This window comes from Meles meles, chromosome 20 (assembly GCF_922984935.1).
Source record: "Meles meles chromosome 20, mMelMel3.1 paternal haplotype, whole genome shotgun sequence".
In the NCBI taxonomy this organism is placed as follows: Eukaryota; Metazoa; Chordata; class Mammalia; order Carnivora; family Mustelidae; genus Meles; species Meles meles.
This window is the reverse complement of record NC_060085.1, coordinates 4,167,842-4,187,606: the sequence shown is the minus strand read 5'-3', so window position 1 is coordinate 4,187,606 and position 19,765 is coordinate 4,167,842. Positions and strand designations below refer to the sequence as shown.

Below are 19,765 nucleotides of genomic sequence, written 5' to 3'. Positions count from 1 at the left end.
CAAACACGGGGCCCCCACGGGCCACACAGCGTGGACCGATGAAGACAACGTTCTCACCAATTCTTACACTAGTAGATATGCGGCCTTCCTGCCCATGGCGGGACCGTGCCATTGCCGTGGTTCATTAGCGCCTCTAGGTCTGGCCCTCAGGAAGGATATGCTGACCCAGGGGTCACGTTCCCCATCTGAGTGGCGTCTTTGTAAACTCTTCGTTTCCAGGAAATCGGAGTCCTAGGTCACCAGGAGCGGCGGGTACTGGGTATTCGGATCACACAGAGATCGGGACGGTGTCCTCCCGGGTGACGCCGCTCGGGATTGCCACGCCCCAGGTCCATCAGCACGTGCCATGCCGAAGCCAGAAGGGTGAGGAGTGAGGTCACCTCAGAGAACAGCGGCAGGCGGGTCCTGAGCTTTCTCAGGCTGCGTTCCGCTACCGAAAGAGCTTGTGTCCGCTTCGTGGCACCTGAGGTGACTTTCAGATGTGCCCAGGACTGCACCGTCCATTTCTTCCTCCCCCAGACGAAGGGCAACCCGCACGTGCTGGCTTTGAGAAGCCGGGGTGTCAGCAACCTGGCCCTCCGGGACACTTGGAGTCTTCGAAAATCCTGAGATCTGGTTCCCAATATTAAAAGACACACTGTTTAGGGCCCTGGACTGACAGATTCGAGTTCTCCGACATACAGCCTGGAGATACGCCCCTTGAAATCACAGGAATCTCTTTCCTGGCATCGTCAGAAACTCAGCTCCTCCTTTCCTACACACAAGGAGCGTCTCCCCCTGACCACCCGCACGTGGGTTCAGGAAAGTCAAATCTCGTAATCTCTCTCCAGCTCACCAGCGCGGAGTCCAGGCCGGGGAGACTGCGAAGGGACCACTGGGGCTCCCTGGGTGCGGCCTGGCTCCCCACACGTGCCCCTCCGGGGTCTCACGGCCTCTCTTCCATGCGGCCGGCGGGGCAGGCTTGCCACCACACGGCTCCGAGTTCATGATCAGTCGCCAAACGTGTCTTCTTCGCAGCCTGCATTTCCAGTGAAGACGCAAATATCACCCATGTACCAAGCATTTGCTAGAAGCTTCCTCATCCTCTGCACATCAGAGCTTCCGTCCAACTGTCAGAGCAAAAACTCTGCAAGCAAATGCACATTGAGAAAGGGAGTTTGCCAAGAGCATAATCTGCTTTGTTCTGGGATTCAAGTATTTCTCATCACCTTTTTCTTTAATTTAATAGACTCCTTTTTTTTTTTTTTTTTTAAATTTTAAGTGCCACTTTAGGTTCAGAGGAAAATCGAGCGGGAAGTCAGAGAATCCCTGTAGCCCCCCTCCCCCCCCACGCCCACGGTTGCCCTCATTAGCCTTTCGCGGAAGTTCCGTACTGTTGTCACCCTCCATCTCGACCCACGGTCACTATCAACTAAAGCTCGCGGTTCCCATTAGGGTCCGTGCTTGGTGCTACACATGCTGTGGGTTTTGACACATATTCAGTGAGATCAGCACTTCGGAAGCTGGTTTTGCACATTTCTTCGTGCAGGTGGGAGTAGTACGTGGGTTTGCTCAGGAGCGCCGCTTTTTTTTTTTCTCTCTCCTGCCTCCGGTGACAAAGTTAAAGAAGGAGAATGTCATCCTGGAAAGAAAGCAAGAAAGCACGCTGTGGCGCTTATTCGGAAACGTCGCACATAATTTACCAGGGACGTCGTTCCTGTTCCGGGACGATACAGACCCACTTAGAAGGTCAAGGGCGACTGTGGACAAATGGGCTGGTCATTGATCTGATAAAATCCTCTTCCATTCTTCGCCCATTTCTCAATTTCTGGTATTTTCTCTCATGGCTGTGGATGCGAAAGGACCACAGTGTGTGGGGCTCTGGATGGGATCCCGGACCCGAGAAAGGACATCAACACAGTGGTCATCACATTCTACTTAGGCCTTCCATTGACTCATCGCAGTGCATGGGGGTTGGTTTCTGGGCCTTGATCCTTGTGCTAAGATCATGCGAGATGCTAACAGATGGGAGGGCTGGCTGAAGAGTACACAATTCTTAGTGCTACTTTTTCTACGTTTTTGTAAGTCTGGAATTATTTCCAAATGAAAAGTTTAAAAATTCTTTCATTCAGTAGACCTCTATTGCTTGAAGTTCTAAGAATTGCGAGAACTAAACACGTCAGCCGCTGAAAATGATTATCCAAAGTCCCCAGGGCGCTCACAATATTGTGCAGCTATCCCCTCTCTGCCCACGTCATTTTTAAAAAGTCAGTTGAACAATAAGGTCTAATACATCCGTAACGTGTATTCTTGGTAGAACTATGGGGCAGCGGGGAGCAGCAGACTATGCGCAGCCAACTCCAGCCAGCTGCCTGACTTTGCAAATAAAGTTTTATTGGCACACGGCCACGCCCATTCCTTCACTTGTCTGTGGCCGCTTTCCAATCCCACCGACAGAGTGGAGTAGTTGTGGACAGAGACTGCCTGGCTCACAGAACCCAAAATATTTACTTTCTGGCCCTTTACAGAAAAAGTTGGCCAACCTTGATCTCTAAGAACTGGCTCAGAAAGATAATCACACAAGATTCCGTGATAGCAGAACTGAATATGTGGCACAACGCTGCTGTTGCGCCAGCGGTGGTCATTGTGGCCCTTGGCAGAGGGGACCCCTATCCAGTGGCCCCTCTTTTTTTTAAGATTTTATTTTTTATTTATTTGACAGTGAGAGATCACAAGTAGGCAGAGAGGCAGGCAGAGAGAGAGGAGGAAGCAGGCTCCCTGCTGAGCGGAGAGCTGGATATGGGGCTCGATCCCAGGACCCTGGGATCATGACCCAAGCCGAAGGCAGCGGCTTAATCCACTGAGCCACCCAGGCGCCCCTCCAGTGGCCCCTCTTAATGAGATTATTATGTTATCAATGGAATGGCCACTTGGGCGTAAGCTCATGACCTCAGGGAAGTAACCTCCACCCTCCTTAGGAGCCCCCAAGACAGTCCTCACAGCAGGTGGAATTTTGCTAGGATTATACATGAAAGGAGGGGTATTTTCTAAATAGTGACTTATTTGAATATACTTGGGAGCTATTAAGACGTGTCTGCTATTTGCTATTACGTTAGGGTTCTTGAGACACTACATCTCTGATCGGGAGTCCTTACGTGTTCTCTGCCCTCCTTCCGGACAAGCCCTTAACGCGTGACATGTGTCCTTCCCCTCCGCCCTTATTCTGTTCATAATTCATGTAGCAGAAACCAGTATTAAGTGGCCAGTGAAAAGGAATATTGCTGCATTCACTGAGTGAAAAATAAAAATGAAGGTCCTGATAAGGTAAGAAACGGAAGCATAAGCATGTGCACAACACCAAGAGGGAAGGAAGCTGCGCAAGTTCACAAACCGGAAGTGATTTTCAGGAAGACTGCCCGGGGGGCGGGGCGGGGGGGCACCACTGCGTCCGGCCTTGGCTCCTCCTTACTGTTCCATCCGCTGGCCTGTGCAGGTAGCATCTTGATAAGTATTTTTAAATAGCAAAATGCTGAACTCCAGTCAAATATAAAATTAGTTTTTATTTTAAGCATATTTAAACACTAACCGCTCCAGCCACTGAGAGGATTGAGCCAGGCGTTTGGATTCCTGCGGTGGGAGTCACTCCGGCCGGTGTGTAAGGAAGACCCGACTTCAAGTGCAAACGCTCCTTGTTCTTGGAAGCAGGACCCGCCGCCTCCCGCACGGGGCTGGGCGGTGGCGCCACAGCGCCCTCTGCTGGACGGACGTGCGCACTGAGCCGTCAGGGCTGACTCCGGAGCGTTAACCTCCGCATCCCGCCTTGGGCGCGGTGCTGGGTGGTTTCCTGACCTTCACCACCTACTGATGTTTACTCGAAGATTTAATTTTAAACACAGTGAGGGGCCTCTGGGTGGCTCAGTGGGTTAAGTCTCCGTCTTGGGCATCGGGCTCTCTGCTCAGCAGGGAGCCTGCTTCCTTCTCCTCCCCCCCCCCCCCATCTCTGCCTGCCTCTCTGCCTACTCGTGATCTCTCTCTGTCAAATAAATAATTTTTTTCAATCTTAAAAAAAAAATAAGACACAGTGAACACCTTGGGAGTTTCCACTGTGCATTAAATTAATTTCCTGCATCCGGGGACTTGATCAGACCCTACTTAAGAGCTATGGGTTCTTTAGGAAGATCTTAGGCAGCAAGCCTTATTTTGTGTTCTTTTCCACAATAGGGTTTTTAGCAGTCAGTCCTAAACATGTCCGGCACTCCTCTGGGTGTCCCCAGGACCCTCCCAGGGGTCCTACGGGGTCAAAACTGTTTTCATAATAATGCTGAGCCATCAGTCACCACTTTCCCTCCGCTGGCATCTGACTGATTGTGCAAAACCAACATCCATGAGCCCCCCGGGTCACAAATGCTGGTACAGAGCTAGGCAGAGGCGTTGAAGTCTCCCAGAAGTCACCGTGGTCTTCACCACCCTGCACTCACAGTGAAAAGGAAAAGAGAACAGCGGGTGGGGTCCTGCGATTTCCAGTTAAGGGTAACCCACGGTCCTTGGTGGAGCTATTAATTGCTATTAATTGTATTAAATCTCAGTCCTAGAGTTGACATCTTTCCAATAGTCTGTGTGACAAAAAGCACTTCCTCTGCCAAAGGATGATGACTGCCCCAAGGAAAAGCCGCCGGACAAGCAACTATGAGCCAAACCAGCCATTTTTGTCAAGAAACAGTGCTTGAAGGAACAACGGACAAATGACGATTATTCAGACTTGGGGAACTGGCAGGCATTTTCTCAAAAATGATCGGCGTGAGATGGATGTATCCAGGAAAGCAGCCGACTGATGTGGTTGCCAATACATTTTCAACCAAAGAAGAATTACAGTTTTGAGCTTAGTGGTGATATTAACCAGTGTGATTTTTCAATCCTGTGTCATGAAGCATGTCCGCATTTGGAACATCTGCCAAGTCAGTGGACCAGTATTTTCCAAGTGACAAAGCCACGCGTGTGGGGAACAGATCCATTCAAATGGCCAGGGAGAATAGTGGTTTTTTTAATTAGTTGTGTATTTTTTATCAAGGTCAAATTCACATAACATAAAACTCATCATTTTAACCACTTAAAAGTATATGATTCAACAGCACTTAGTACATTCTCAATGTTGTACAACCCTTACCTTCTTTAGTTCTAGAACATTCTCATCAGCCTGGAAACTGGTAACCCTGATGGTTTAGCAGTCACCCCTCCCCACCATTCCCTCCTCCTTCAACCTTTGCTGACTGCTCTGCTTCCTGTCTCTAGATTTTCCTGTTTGGGACAATTCATGTAAATGGCATCATGCACTCTGTGGTCTTTCGTGCCTGGTTTCTTTCACTGAGCATCATGCTTTCGAGGCTCACGCACATGGTAACATGTACCACTACTTCCTTCCTTTTTGTGGATGCACAGTGGATACAAGACCCTTATCAGATATACAGTTTGGAAATATGTTCTCCATGTTCTGTGGCTTGTCTTTTCACTCTCTTAACAGTGTCCTTTGCAGTACAGAAGTTTTTAGTTCCGGTGAAGTCCCGTTTATCTCTGTAAAGACTTTTTTTTATCTTTCGTTTGTGCTTTTGGTGTCATACATAAAAAATCCATTGCCAAATCCAAGGTCACGAAGATAAACTTATTGTACATGACTGCTTTATGTCTTCTTCTAATCGTTTTATGGTTGCTGCTCTTACATTGAGTTCACTGATTCATTTTGAGTTGATTTTTGCATATATTGTGAGGTAAACGACTCTGTTTGTTTGCGTGTGGAAACCCATCTATCCTGGCACCGTTCGTTAGAAAATTTACTTTCTCTGTTCAGTGGTCTTGACACCCTTGTCAAAAATCAGTTGACCATAGACATACGGGATTATTCCTGGATGTTTAATCCCATTCCATTGACCTATGTACATCTATATGTCTGTCATTATCCCAGTATTGCCCTGTTTCAGTTTCTGTAGCTTTATAGTAAGTTTTGGTTGAAATCAGGAAATGTGAGCCTTCCAAATGTGTTCTTTTCAAGATTGTTTTGACCATTCAGGTTCCCTTCAATGCCGTACAAATTAGGATCAACTTGTCCATTTCTGAAAAAGCAGCTGGAAATTTAATAGAGAATTTGGATAAGCATTGCATTAATCAGCTTGGAGAGTATCACCATCTAAATATTAAGTCTTCTGATCCATGAACATAGGATGACTTCTCTTTATGTGGGTCTTCTTTAATTTCCATCAGCAATGTTACAGGTTTCAATATACAAGCATTTTACCTCATTGGCTAAATTTATTCCTGGGTATTTTATTTTCTTTGATGCTATTGCAAATGAGATTGTTTTCTTTATTTCATTTTCCTATCATTCATTGTTGAGAAATGTAACTGATTGTTGTATGTTGATCTTGTATCCTACAACTCTGCCGGGTTTGTTTATGAGCATTCGTAGGTTTTTTTTGTGGCTCCTTCCGGATTTTCTATGTCTAAGATCATGTTGTCTGCAAACAGAGATAGTTCTACTTCTTCTTTTCCGATATGGATGTCTTCTGTTTCTTACCGTTGCCAGACTGCCCTGGCTAGAACTTCCAGTAGAGTGTTGAGCAAAAGTGGCGACTGGACACACACAGCGGCGGTCGGAAGAGGGGATGGGCAGAGCCGGATCCCTCTTGTCCCTGCGCTCTGCCCCAGGAGCCCCGTCCAGCTGCTTTTTCCAAAATACGTGTTCCACCTGCTTTTTGCACATGCATCACTGAACGAAGTCTGCCTTCCCGGCGTGTTCAAGGATGGTCAGGGTGTGCCTTGGGTTTATTCCCTTTCATTGCAGTTCTCTGCCTGTCGTGGCGGGCTCCAGCAGATTCCCCACTTCCACTTAACATGTACAAGGGGGCGTCAGATTCGGCGCACACAAATGTGGCAGGGGCCGCACACAGCCGGGTGTCTCCTCCTGTCCAGCGGCCTGCTAGACCACCTCAGCTCCCTGCTTCCATGAGGTCCTTGGAGCCCAGCTCAGAACCCCTTCTCCCAGGAAGACCTTCCTGTTAGCTCCCCGTGACTGTCCCTGGGACTTGTTCTCACTCCTACATAAGCTTGTCTGCCCAGCCATGCTTTGTAAACCTTCAGGAGCATATCTCCGGGACGCGTCCAGTGGTCCCAGGGTTTGACACCTCTCAGTGGCAGGGCCAGGGTCTTTGGCCTCGTTGGTATCTTCCTGGAGCACCCAAGAGGGAGACCCTGGGCTTTGGGCCAGGCCAGGCCGGCCGGGAAGTCGGCAGTGCCACCGGCTGTCCTTGGGTGGACAGCGGATTCTCTGCAGCAAGCGGCGACGGGTCCGGGGGAGCAGTGGGTGGTCGTTCTGCTGGCTTTGCCTCTACCTGGACTCCCGCCTCTGCTCAGGGTTCACGCAGACGTGCTGAGCTGCAGCAGCCCGTGTTTGCAGACTGCTTCCTTGGCGCCCCTGCCCCGGCTCCTGCGCTCAGCCGCATGTCGGGAGTCGCGCCCCGCTCCCCGCAGCTTCCCCCCAACCCCGCACCTAACCACACGCCCGCACCCGCGTCAAGCCTTGTTTTTATCTTGTAGGTGCTTGAATCATTATTTGGATATTAATAAAAACCAATCTTGGCTGATGCTAACCATCTGATTTCCTTTTTTTTTTTTTTTCTGTTTTGTTTTGTTTCTGCACACATTTTCTTTAGCTTGAAATGGCGATTGAAAACCTCCAAAAAAGCGAAGGGATCACTTCACACAAAAGCGGTTTACTCAACAGCCATGTAAGTGTGTGTCCACCTGGCGGCCTGCCCCGCCACTCTCGTAACCTTCGTAGGCATTTTAAAAAGCAAGCGAAGGCCATGAAATGACCCTTCTCGGGTGCTGAGAGAAGGGGGAAAGCCCACCTAGGATGCTTCATCCAGAAAACAGACAAACAAACAAAAAAAAACAACCTTTCAGCAGTGTGAGGGAAAGGGTCCTGCCTCCAAGCAGTAACAGCACGTACCCTCCCGGCGCTCCCAGCGGGAAGCATGAGAGGGGGCAGGCGACAGGCGTCATAAATAACATGACACTAAGAACAGGCAGGAACCACAACAGAGAAGGCGGGACTCGGAACGCCTTAATGACTCTTAGCTGCGTTTCCAGTCCGTGATCAGCTCTTCGGGGAAAAAAATAATAACACTAGGAGAAAAGTGCAAAGCAACACACTTCTACTGATTTTAACTGTATGGCATCTTTCTCCTTCACTCTGCCCCTGGGGAGACTGCTGGTAGCTTCCGTGCAGGAGGCAGCTAATGTCCCTGTCTCTGGGCAGCTTTGTGAGGCAGGACGGGACTGTAAGAGTATTCCCTAAGACCCTTCAAGACTTTAGGACTGCCCAACGCGTCAAGTGAGGCGTTGGCTCAAAGGGCCGTGATGTTGGGGCAGAAACCCAGCTAGGGAAGGTCCAGAAACTTCTAGGTTTCTGGACTGGCACAGGTGTGCTGGGCTGCTCCATGTACACATGACGAGAGCAAAAGCCCTGAACTCCTGGGCCTTAGAGGCCCGGTCACTGGAAGGGAGAGCAGTCTCACACCTGTTGTTGCAAAGCAATAAATATACAAGGAAATAAAAGTGTCAGGCCCCTGCTGAGTGCCCTCCCTCTCCTCTCACCCTGGACTAGGTGGCTCATGGCCTCCTTGTCGCCAGTTACTGCTGGCCAGTGTCAGCCCCGTGGCCAGATCTGGGGAGGGAGCAATTGCCAGCGTGTGCTTGCTCAGTCTTAAACTCGGGCCACCGTGCGGGCAAGTCTGCACAAGGACCTGTTCAGCAGGGCCCTGAAGCAGACACACGTGGCCTCGACAGTCAGCCCGAGGAAGGCAGAACGGGGTGCAGACCCCAGGCAGGCAGGGCTCCGCAGGAAGTGTAAAATGTCTGCGGGGAAACGCATGAGCCGCTTGTCTCTGGCTGCAGGGGTGCTTCTGGCTTCTAACACATTTCCTTTGGAAGGAGACTCCTCTGACTGCTTCCCTGCTGGTTCGGTTTCCAAGCAGGAAAGGCTCCCCGTGTCTGTTTCCCCCTGGCCTTGTGTCGTGTGTCAGGGAGCCGCGAGCAGCCGGGCCTGGCCGTGGCGGCTTAGAATCAGAGAAGAGAAATAAGATCTTTGGGAAAACCACCTGGTGCTCGTCCCGCTCATTTGAGAGCGGGGAGGGGAGGGAGAGAATGGGTCCTGGCCCCTAGGAGGGCCCCATGGCCCTGCGGCCGCTGGCCACACTCACTTATGACGCTTGTCACCCTGGCTGCTCGCAGCCCACAGTCTGAGTGCGGGGCGACGCTGGCCGAGCCCCAGCTCCTTTGCAAGCCCCGCCCTAGGACTGACGAGCCGGGCTGGGGGCCTCACCCCATGGACCCGTTCTCCTGGTGGCCTCCCAGCCGACCCTTCTCAGAGAGCCGGGGTGGCGGCGGCGGCATCGCACCCGCACGCGCGCTGGGAACGTGCGGGCAGTAGGCAAGCAGGGCTGAGAAAGTGCGCCCAGGTCACACCAAAGCGCACACAGACACCAGCCGTGGAGGTTTCCTGCTGGAGCTGCTTCCCGTGCTCTGCGGGGTTTGCTTGCTTCCCGAGGACGAGGACGACGACACACTAGCATGGGGCCGGGGGGCAGGGGCAGCGAGATGCCCCGAGCCTGGGAGACGAGACAGCGCCTTCCAGACCCAGCCAAGGTCGGGGTCTCCGGGAATTTCCCCAGCCACCTTCGAGGGGCTGAGTGAAACCCAGGGGGTCTACCGGTGGAAGAAACCTTCCAGCCTGGGGTCAAAAGCCCCACAGGAGGCAATGGGCCTCGAGCGGTCTCAAAGGTGGGGACGGGCAGGTTTGGTGGCCTGAAAGCCAGGGAGAGCTGTGTGCAGGGACGGAGGCAGAGCACTTGCCCCGGGCACGAAAACACCTTCCCCACCGCAGCTGGGTGCCTGGCCGGGCCTGGCGGGGGGCACTTCAGTCAAGGTCCCCTGCCTCGAGTAGGGGAGGGGCCTGGGCTCCTCCCAAGGCTGCCCCTCAGCCATCCCCCAGATCCCTGCTCAGAACAACCCCCCCCAGGCAGGGACACCCCCCCCCACTGGCTCACAGTCACTATCACACAGGGAAGGCGTGGTCTAGATAATAAACTCCTGCTACTTCCAGACCCCCGGAGGAGGACCTGCTCGTAGATTAATTGTATTTAGATTCTGTGACTTTTTTTTCTAACCGAGGAGCACAAATTGCCGATGATCACGTGGTCTTCAGTTGGTGGCAGACCGCGGGCCTGTGTGATGACAAAGCGTGCCAGGCAGACCAGGGTTGGGGTTTGGCTTGAATCGGCAGCTTCCTGGGCTGGGTCCCTTGTCCACAAATTGCTCCAAATCATCATGGCAAAGGCCTCCAGCAGCTGTCTCGCTCAGACCGCTGGTTTCTTTCCCGAAGCCCCTCACCGTCTTGCTGACCGCACCCCGGCTCCCGGTGGAACGGCGGTTTCCCAGGGGGCACCGCCGCCAGGCCTCTCCCACCAACAGCTTGGAGCTGCGGCTCAACAGCGGCATGTCCAAAGCCGAGCCCCGACGGCCCCTCCAGTGCCCGCGCCTCCCACCATCCTCTGCTGCTCACCCTCTCTTCCCATCCTTCTCCCAGACTCCCCGCCTCCAGATGCTCTTGACCTCACCTTCAGAACCATCCCGAATCAGAGCACTTCTCCTTCCCCCACCAACAACCCGTCCTGGCCACCACCTAGTGATCCCTTGGCTGCTGCCCTCCCCCAGCTTCCAGGCCCTTCTCACAGCAGTGGCCAGAGCGATTCTACTGAAACCAAAGTCAGATCATGGCACCTCTCTGTTCAGAAGCCTCCAGGTCCCCTGTCACACTCCAAGTAGAAGCCAGCATCCTCCAAACAGCCTCCAGGGCCCTGCCCCGATGGGCCCCGTCCCTTCCTTCCCCTCCCCTCCTCCTCCTCCTCTCACAGGCCCTCTCACTGTTCCTCCAACACACCAGGCCCGGTGCTGCCCCAGGGCCTTTGCACAGGCTGTACCCTCTGCCTAGAATGCTTCCCCGTGGCTCCCTCCCTCAGCTCCGTCAGGACGTAACACTGGTCACCTGAATCAGCTTCCTCTCTGTTGCAAAAGGGGGAGAAAGTGTAACCGATTGTTCCGGGGGCTGCCAGAGGTGTCCGCTCTCCCCAGAGTTACTTCTGCTTGGGAGATAACCACGCATCACTGATGTCAGAGCCAGTGTAATTACCCAGTGAAGAGATCCATTTTTGCTTTCCACAACATGGGGCTGGGGGAGGGTGATAAGCCGAAGTGAACGTTCTTCCCCAACGCTTCCTCATCCCTGTGAGCTGGTCCCGTTGAGGGCCCTTCCAGCGCACCACCCACGGAATCTGACCTCACCCTTCTCGCCTGAAAGTCCATGTTCCCCTCCCGCTCCCAGACGATTCCCTAGGAAGCGGCGCTCTGGGCTCCCTGGGGGGTTAGGGAGGCAGAGAGAGAAAGACTCTGCACCCTGACCTTGGTCTTCCCGCGTGCTGGGGGCCCCTCTGTGCTTCAGGACCCCTTCTCTTGGTCCAGAGCACTTCCTGGGGGTGCAAACGTGGGCAGACCCGGTTCCATCTCTACCTGTGTGGGGCTCTTATTCTGGTGGGGGAGACGAGCACTAAATTTATCTCCGAAGAAAAACCCTGGGGCTCAAAGGACCGCCTCAAATGCCAGCCCTTCCTCAGCTGGATCCCGACCTGCAAATAAGAGAGGGTGGCAGCCGGGGAACCCAGTTACCCCCGTGCTTGTCGCTGGGGGGGGCAGCTTCCTGGCACCGATGGGTTTGTGCTCACCCCTCCAGCCCCTCCAGATGCCCCCCTGTCCTACCGTCCCGCAGCCTCCCAGAGCCCAGGCGGGCAGGGGTGCTCACGGAGGGGAGGAAGGGGCACCCCGAGAGTCCGAGGGCAATGCCACACTGACGTCACAGCAAAGGCTTCAGCTTCCAGCAGCGAGGGGAGAGCAGTCAGGGGCCAGGGAGGACCCAAGGAGGCGGCTCCTGGGCCCGAGCAAGACTTTGGAGAGGACGGGGCGGCAGAAGGAGCACACTGGAGAGCTGGGAAACTAAGTATCAAGTGAGGCACCAGGAAGTTCTTTTCTGAAAGGGGCCGCTGAAGGGAGTGAGGGTCCTTCCCGGGCGCCGTCCCATCTCCCTGGGCCTCTGCAGGGGGGGCTGCGGCTGCCCTCCTCCGCCGTCGCTCTGTGCCACCTCGTGGCTCCCTGTCCTGTCCCGCAGCACCCCCCCCACCACCACCTGCCTCTCGCTCGGCCTGTGCTGGAGCAGGGAGGTCCGGGGCTGAGATGAAGGGACGCCAGGCTTTCGCCTGAAGATAGCCCGAGACGGCCAAGAGGCGCCAGGTGGGGCTTAGAGGAAACAAACTTGGCCCCGAGCTGACAACTGTAGACGTGGGCGTCCCTTACTCTGTTCTTGCCACCTCTGTGCCTATTAGAACCTTCCCGGAGTAAAACTGTCTCTTAAAGGGGAGACTCCAGCCCAGCCCCCAGCGTGTGTGCTGGGTCTGGACAGGGCCAGTGGCCCGAGGTTGGCTGGGGCTGAGCTGTCCCTGGACTGATGCTCACTTTGGGTCTAGAAGGGCGCAGAACGTGTGCGACGTGCCGGGCCCCCCTGGGTGGGCAGAGGACAGGGAGCCCCTACAGCTCGCGGCTCAGGCAGCCCTCCCCACCCCTGACCAGCCTTCCCGCACAGGTTCCGGCCTCAGGCCTAGGGCCTACGCAACCGCCCTCCTCCAGATCCCCAGCATGGGTCGGGGCTTTGGTATTCACACCTCAGACGTCTCCTGATCAGGGAACAGACACACACTGCTCTGGGGGGGTCTGGGCAGGTGGACCTCCTCTGCGCCGCTGCCCAGTGTGAGGGCTTGACTCTGTGTGGATGGCTCCAGCCTTTCTGACCCGATGCTGAGCTCTTGGGGGGGAGGGTGGGCAGCGACTTGGCTGCCTTCCGGCCTGGGCACAGAACCTGGCACGGAAGCCGCCCCTCAGTCCCATGTCCCCTTTCTGCTTACAGCCTCTCTCTGCGTCAGGGACATGAGGATAGGTCAGTCCACCTCTGTCCGCTGCCCTGTCTTTTGTTGTTGTTTCAGAAGGAAAAAGAAAAGGCTTTTCTGAGAGAAAACACACCACACAATCCAGAGCGTATGGTTTGGGCCACGCGGTCATCCCACCAGCCGTGGGAACACAGACCTCTCAGCCAGCACACATGTCCTACCTCAGAGAGGAAGGGCAGCCACTCGCATCAGGTCTGAGAGCTGCTAGGAAGAGGGGCAGGAGGAAGGGGTGTCTAGGAATTCTCAGCCTGTTCTAGTAGAATCTGGCTGCCGCAGAGTGCAGAATTCCTGGTTGGGGCCAAAGATAGTAGCACAAGCAATAGGGCAAGAATTCAACCAGGACTTTCATATTCACTGACCAGCGATGAAACAGGTGGCCAAGCTCCAGCCATCTTAATCCTTAGATGAATGATTTGTCCTTCAATCACAAGATATTAGAAGGTGGACACACTCCAAAGGCCCACGTCGCCCCCTTCAGTGCTGGGGGCAGTGCTCATGGGTCTGCGGAGCTTCCTTCAATCCTCTCTGTCTTGACATTCCTGTACGTTTAAGAGACATGTTGTATCTAAATGATTAGGAAACACACCCAAGAGGTCTCAATCCCTTGCAGGTTTTTGTAAATTAAGTCAAGGAATCTGAAAACCACGCTGAACATTGAAGGAATAAATACAGGAGCGGAGAGAAGCTATTAATTCATGTGCCCAGAATCTCTCCTATCCAGATCGGTGACAGTGGCTATGAATTTCCTCCTCATGTTAATGGAGAGAAAGTATGCGCTTCTCTTAATGAGTCCACGTTAGCGTTTCAGCATTTGGGGGGATCCTGACGAATGGAAGCATATCTTTCTTCGTCCAGCTCCAGTGGCTGTTGGATAACTATGAAACCGCAGAAGGCGTGAGTCTCCCCAGAAGCTCTCTCTACAACCATTACCTTCGGCACTGCCAGGAGCACAAGCTGGACCCTGTGAATGCCGCCTCCTTCGGGAAGCTGATACGCTCCGTGTTCATGGGCCTGCGGACGCGGCGGCTGGGCACCAGGTGGGTACATGGGGGTGCCGGGATCCCCACGCCCACCCGTCCTCCTCTGTCCCCTATGCAGATATGGAGCTTTTGGAGAAGGTGGTCTTTCTTCTTCTGTCCACATGCCTCTGGGTGGACTTGGAGTTGTTCTGAATTGGCGGCCGCACGGGCCTGACCAGTCCAAGGTGTTGGCTGTGGGCCATCTCTCTCCTGGTGACTTTGCTTCAGCACTCTCTCTTTGTTTAGAATTCTCCATGGTTAACAGGTTTTCTTAAAAAGCAGCCTCTGGATTACCACGTAGAGTTGGATTCATGATTTTTTGATGCTTTCTCCTCTGCCTAGACCAATCCACCACAGCCTGCACTTGGCCTACAGCAGCCAGGGACTGTCACGTGTCACAGACTTAATCCCAGGCAGGAAACAAACGCTCCTCCCATTAGAAAACAGCAGCCATACTCTATTCCAAGTGGGTGGGCTAAAGCACACAGAAGGCATTTCCTGCATGGCTGCTGTCTGTGAGGTCACACGGGGGGGTGGGGGTCACTCACACACCCTCAGAAACTGGTGTGGGGCCAACAGAATGTTCTCTGCCACCCTCTGATCCTTTATAGAGGACATCCTTACAGAGCATCAATGGATAGAGGAGAGAAGGATGGGGAGCCCCTGTCTCTGGGGCCATAGCCACTACTGCCTTTGGGGCCTCTCCAGAAGGCTCATGCATGGCCCCCGCTGTCAGAGTGTCCCAGATGCTGGCCTCAGGATTGGGGCTTTTCTCCCCCCTGCTTTTCCTCCTGGCACCAGCCACGCTTCTACCTCATCCAGATAGGACACCCATGCTCCACCCACTTGTCCCTATTGCCAGATACGTCTGTCCTTCAGTACTTCTCTCCTGAGGAGCCCTTCTGGCCTACTTCTTAACCACATTGTCTAAAGCCCTTTGATCATTCATTTCTCCCACAATAAGCTGATAGTGTTTCCCAAAGTTTGCCATTTTCCAGATCCTGTTGTCAGACGACTGGGGGCAGGAGGTGGTGATGATGATGATGTTGATGGTGGTGGTGTTGGTGGTGGCGGCGATGGTCATGGCAACGGGGAAGATGGGGATGATGATGGCGATTGCGTCGATGGTGGTGATGATGGTGACGGTGTGATGATGATGACGATAATGAAGGTGGTGACGGTAATAATGACGGCGATGATGGTGATGGTGGCGGTGATGAGGACAGCGATGATGGCGATGATGGCGATAATAACGGTGCTGGCGGTGATGACGTGGTGAAGTGGGGAAGACTGTAATAGTGTGATGAGGAGGAGGAGGAAGGCGGTGATGGTGATAGTGAAAGTGATGACGGTGACGATGACGGTGATGGTGTGACGGTGGGATCGTGATGACAGTGATGACGATGGTCATGGTGGTGATGTTGGTGATGGTGGTCGATGGTGATGGTGTCAATGGTGGTGACGATGGGAATGATATGATGATGACAATGACGGTGGTGATGGTGCTAGCGACAGTGATGACAATGGTGAAGATGGCGATGATGGGACGGTGATGACGGTGACGATGGTGATGTTGGTGATGGTGGCGGCAGTAACGGTGGTGATGACGACTAGTGATGGTGGCGATGATGGGACAGTGATGACGGTGATGATGGTGGTGGTGATAAAGACAGTGATGATGGGACAGTGATGACGGGGATACCAGTGATGATGATGACGGGGATGCCAGTGACGACGCTGATGGTGCTAATGGTGATCATGACGGTGATGGCGATGGTGAAGATGGGGATGATGATGGTAATCGTGTCCATGGTGGGTCATGATGGTGATGGTGTGATGATGACAATGACGGTGAGGATGGTGACGATGATGGTGGGGAGGCCATGCCCGATTAAACAAACTGGACCGCTTTTCCCACTGCAAGACTTCCCAGAGCCTTTAGAGTACTAAGATCCAAGGGGCAATCTCCAAGTAAAAGAATTTCCTAACCTCTCTGATCACGGAACGGCCCCGTGAACATTTCCCCCATGGTCCAGGGAACACTGAACCCGAGCACCCAAAGTGAAGGGCCAAGACGGAGCACTTGTCTTGTCATTCAGAACATCTGCAAAGAGAGCTGACCCTGAGATGCTTGGTTTCTAGGGGCAACTCCAAGTATCATTACTATGGGATCCGCCTGAAGCCAGACTCGCCCTTGAACCGGCTGCAGGAGGACACCCAGTATATGGCCATGCGGCAGCAGCCCATGCATCAAAAGCCAAGGTGGGTGACCTGGGCCCGAAGGAGCCTGAGAACCAGCTTTCCTGCTCAAGGCAAGGGTCAGGTCAGGTCTGAGTTTCACTTGGGAGGACATACAGAGAAGTGTTTCTCAAACATGAAATACAAAGGTGGGAGGGGACTCTCCAAACTGTGATGGAAAAAATAGATTCATATGAACCTGTCTCCAATGCCCTGGGAGAGCCAAGCCACAGGAGGCTGGAAACACAACCTCGTCCAGCTAACAAAGCCTTCAGATCTTTCTCTTTAAAAAAAAAAAAAAAAAAAAAAATAGGATTACTTTTTGTAAAGGTTTTATTTACTTATTTATTTGACACAGAGAGAAAGATCACAAGTAGGCAGAGAGGCAGGCAGAGAGGGAGGAAGGGAAGCAGGCTCCCCGCTGAGCAGAGAGCTCAAAGTGGGACTCGATTCCAGGACCCCAAGATCATGACCCAAGCCGAAGGCAGAGGCCCAACCCACTGAGCCACCCAGGCGCCCCCAAAAAATAGACATTATTTCTTAGAATGGTTTTAGATTACCAGCAAAATTGGGTAGAAAGTGCAGTTTTCCATATGCCCAGTGTGCTCACATGCACCGTGCTCCCGCCATCAACGGGGCACCGAAGCCGTGCATTGCTCACAGCCGGCAAACCGACGCCGACGCTGCCTTATCACCTCATGTCCAGGTCAGTCTGGGAGCTCCGTTCCACTGGGTTTGTACAAACGTAGAATGACATGTCTCCGGGATTATAGATCACACAGAGTCGTTCCGCTGCCCTGAAAATGCTCTGTGTCCTGCCCATTCATCCTTCCCTCCTCCCCTCGACCTCCGGCAGCCACTCACCCTTCTGCTGCTCCCAGAGTTTTGCCTTTTCCAGAATACCATAGAGCTGGAATCCTAGATCTTCAATTTTCAACTATGGCGGGGGGCAGGGGGTGGGCAAGAGGTAACCCTGAAACTAACCCAAGAAGCCTGGAGAAGGAAACTTATCTACTTAAGTCGCTGCTCCTTCCTGACATTTGGATCCAATGGCTGGAAAGGCCTGGTCATTTTCTGGAATGTTCTCTCCTCTATCCATCACACACTGCCTCATCTTTTAAGGCAGGGCTCAGCAAACCTTTCTGTAAAGGGCCAGAGAGCAAATATCTTAGGTTTTGCAGGCCAGACAATCTGTCCAGACTATTCAGCCCTGCCGTCGTAAATGAAGCCAGCCCAGGTGATGCGGAGAGCAGTGGGCATGGCTGTGAGCCAATAAAACTTTATGCCCAAAACAAGGAGCAGCACCGGCCCTCCACAGCTGTGGTCTGCAGGCCCCTGGTTCAGGGCCCCACTCAAACGCCATGTCCCTGGCCGTCCTGCAGCCACGTCTCCTTCCCTGCTTCCCTCTGTCCCTGGCTCCTCTCCGGAGTCTAGACTGCTCCACGCGGCCCCTTCATAACTTGGCCCATCCGTGTACAGCTCAGACCCCACTTTAGCGGCTCTAAGGCCGTCCCAGTGACTCCAAACCTCATCTCCAATCGCGGGAGTTGGAGGTCACAGAAGACAGTCTCCAGAACATTCTCCAGTAGCCAACACGAGAGTGGAACCAACAGGCCATCCTGAAGCTGCTGGTGCACAGACGTGGACTTTGTAGCCGCTGCTTGGTGTTAGCGTCGGGCGCCCCCAAACACCCGCGACTCAGCGCACCAGCAGAGGGCTACCTCGGGAGTTGCCACATGTCCCATGGCGACGGGCTCATGCCATTTACGCTTGCAACCCCCGCCCGGGTCCGGCGCTCCACACCTGTCTGAGAGACTTCTGTCTGTCCTCACGGGAAGCCTGGCCCCACTTTCCACAAGGAAGGGCGCTCCCCACTGGAGTCGGGCCCCCCCTGCTCTCCGCACCACACGCCGTCACCACCCCGCAGCCGTCTGCTGGGCTCAAGGCACCCCGGGCCCCGGGGAGCCCTTCTCTGTGAGGGTCGCCCATTCGCCATCAGGACAGCGGTTTTCTGGCTCTGCTTTTGCTCGGGGCAAAATGAAAATCCCAGAATTTCCTTTGAGACCATTGAATAGTAAGATACTTGTGAAGTTCACTTATCTTCTGAGGGAGAAGTATTAGGGGAAAGAGGATACACACGCCCCCACACACAAGCAACCCCGAGTACCCCGAGTATCAGCGGCTGCTTGGATAAGCAAATGTGTCCGTCCATCCAGACGATGGAATGTTATTCAGTCTTAAACAGGAAGGACCTCTGACACCTGCCACCACACGGAGGGACCCCAAGGACACCGGGCTTAGCGAGAGGAGCCAGACCCAGAAGGACCCATCCCACAGGACCCCACTCCCAGGAGGTCCCCAGAGACAGGAGAGGGCGGGAGCTGGGGCTGGGGCGGGGTTGGGGGGAAAGTCCATGCTTCAGGGGGACAGAGTCTCCGTTTGGGGAGATGGAAAGTTCTGGAGACGGAGGGTGGGCATGACTGCGGGACGGTGTGAGCGTGCTTCATGCCACAGAGCTGTGCGCTTAGAGACGGTTACGATGGTGAATTTCATGTTGTGTGTATTTTAGCACAAGTTTTTAAACATTATACACACACCCGCAGCCCAAACTGAACCCCGCTCGGCTCTCTGCTCCTTGAGTCCCTTCGGGCCGCACAGCCGGGGCCTCATGGTGGCGCCGTGTCCCCTGCCCAGGTACCGGCCAGCCCAGAAGTCGGACGGCCTCGGGGACAGCGGCTCGCACGGCAGCCCGCGCAGCGCGCCGGAGCAGGCCGTGGCCGCGCAGAGCCTGTCGCACCAGCAGTACCTTGGTGAGTGCCCCCCACCCCGCGGCAGGGCCGGCCAGGAAAGCGGGGTCCGTTCAGCTCTGCCGGCACCAGCCACCTCTGCGGGGCTGCGCTGAACAGCCCGGCCTGCGGAATACCTCTCCAATCACGCAGACGTGTTCTAGGTCAACCTTCAGGGCCTTCCCCAAGATTGCAGAGGAGTCAGCAGGTGCCCCCAAAATGAGTGTGTACAGAATGACCATCAGAAAAAGAAGCAAAGCAAAGGAAATGCCCATCGGGAAGAAGACCAGATATATTGTAAAACCTGTTGCCTGGGGACCTGGCTGCCCTCCTCGGTTCTCTTCCCGAGTTCGCTGGAGCATTTAGGGTGCTCAGGATTCCTTACAACTGGCTCTGCGTCCTGGTGGCCTGACCCACGGCTGCCTGGCCCTTCCCTGCCAGAGCGCCGCACCCCGCCCCCGCCAGCCCCGCACCTGACTCGAGCCTGCCTCTCAGCTCGTGCCCAGGGAGGCTTGCAGAGGCCGCGATCACAGACACACACACCGAAGATGGCTGTGGCCTTTGGGGATATTTAGTGTGTTTTTCGAGCCCAGAGAGAGCCCTTAAGGGAAGCAACTTGGGACAGCCACAGCCGGCCCCCTCC

General features: G+C 54.1%; 1 protein-coding gene across 8 annotated transcripts in view; it reads left to right on the top strand.

Moving 5' to 3' along the window:
* The window catches only part of RFX2 (regulatory factor X2), a 91,220-nt gene that overhangs the window by 59,328 nt on the left and 12,127 nt on the right, over positions 1-19,765 (top strand). For 6 of the 8 annotated variants that reach the window (XM_045990193.1, XM_045990192.1, XM_045990189.1 and 3 more), the window contains exons 6-9: positions 7,680-7,754; positions 13,935-14,116; positions 16,241-16,360; positions 19,031-19,146. In XM_045990193.1, the coding sequence (XP_045846149.1) occupies positions 7,680-7,754; positions 13,935-14,116; positions 16,241-16,360; positions 19,031-19,146 (493 nt within the window). The remainder of the gene's footprint in view (positions 1-7,679; positions 7,755-13,934; positions 14,117-16,240; positions 16,361-19,030; positions 19,147-19,765) is intronic. The other 2 variants (XM_045990194.1, XM_045990191.1) reach the window with 1 other exon arrangement.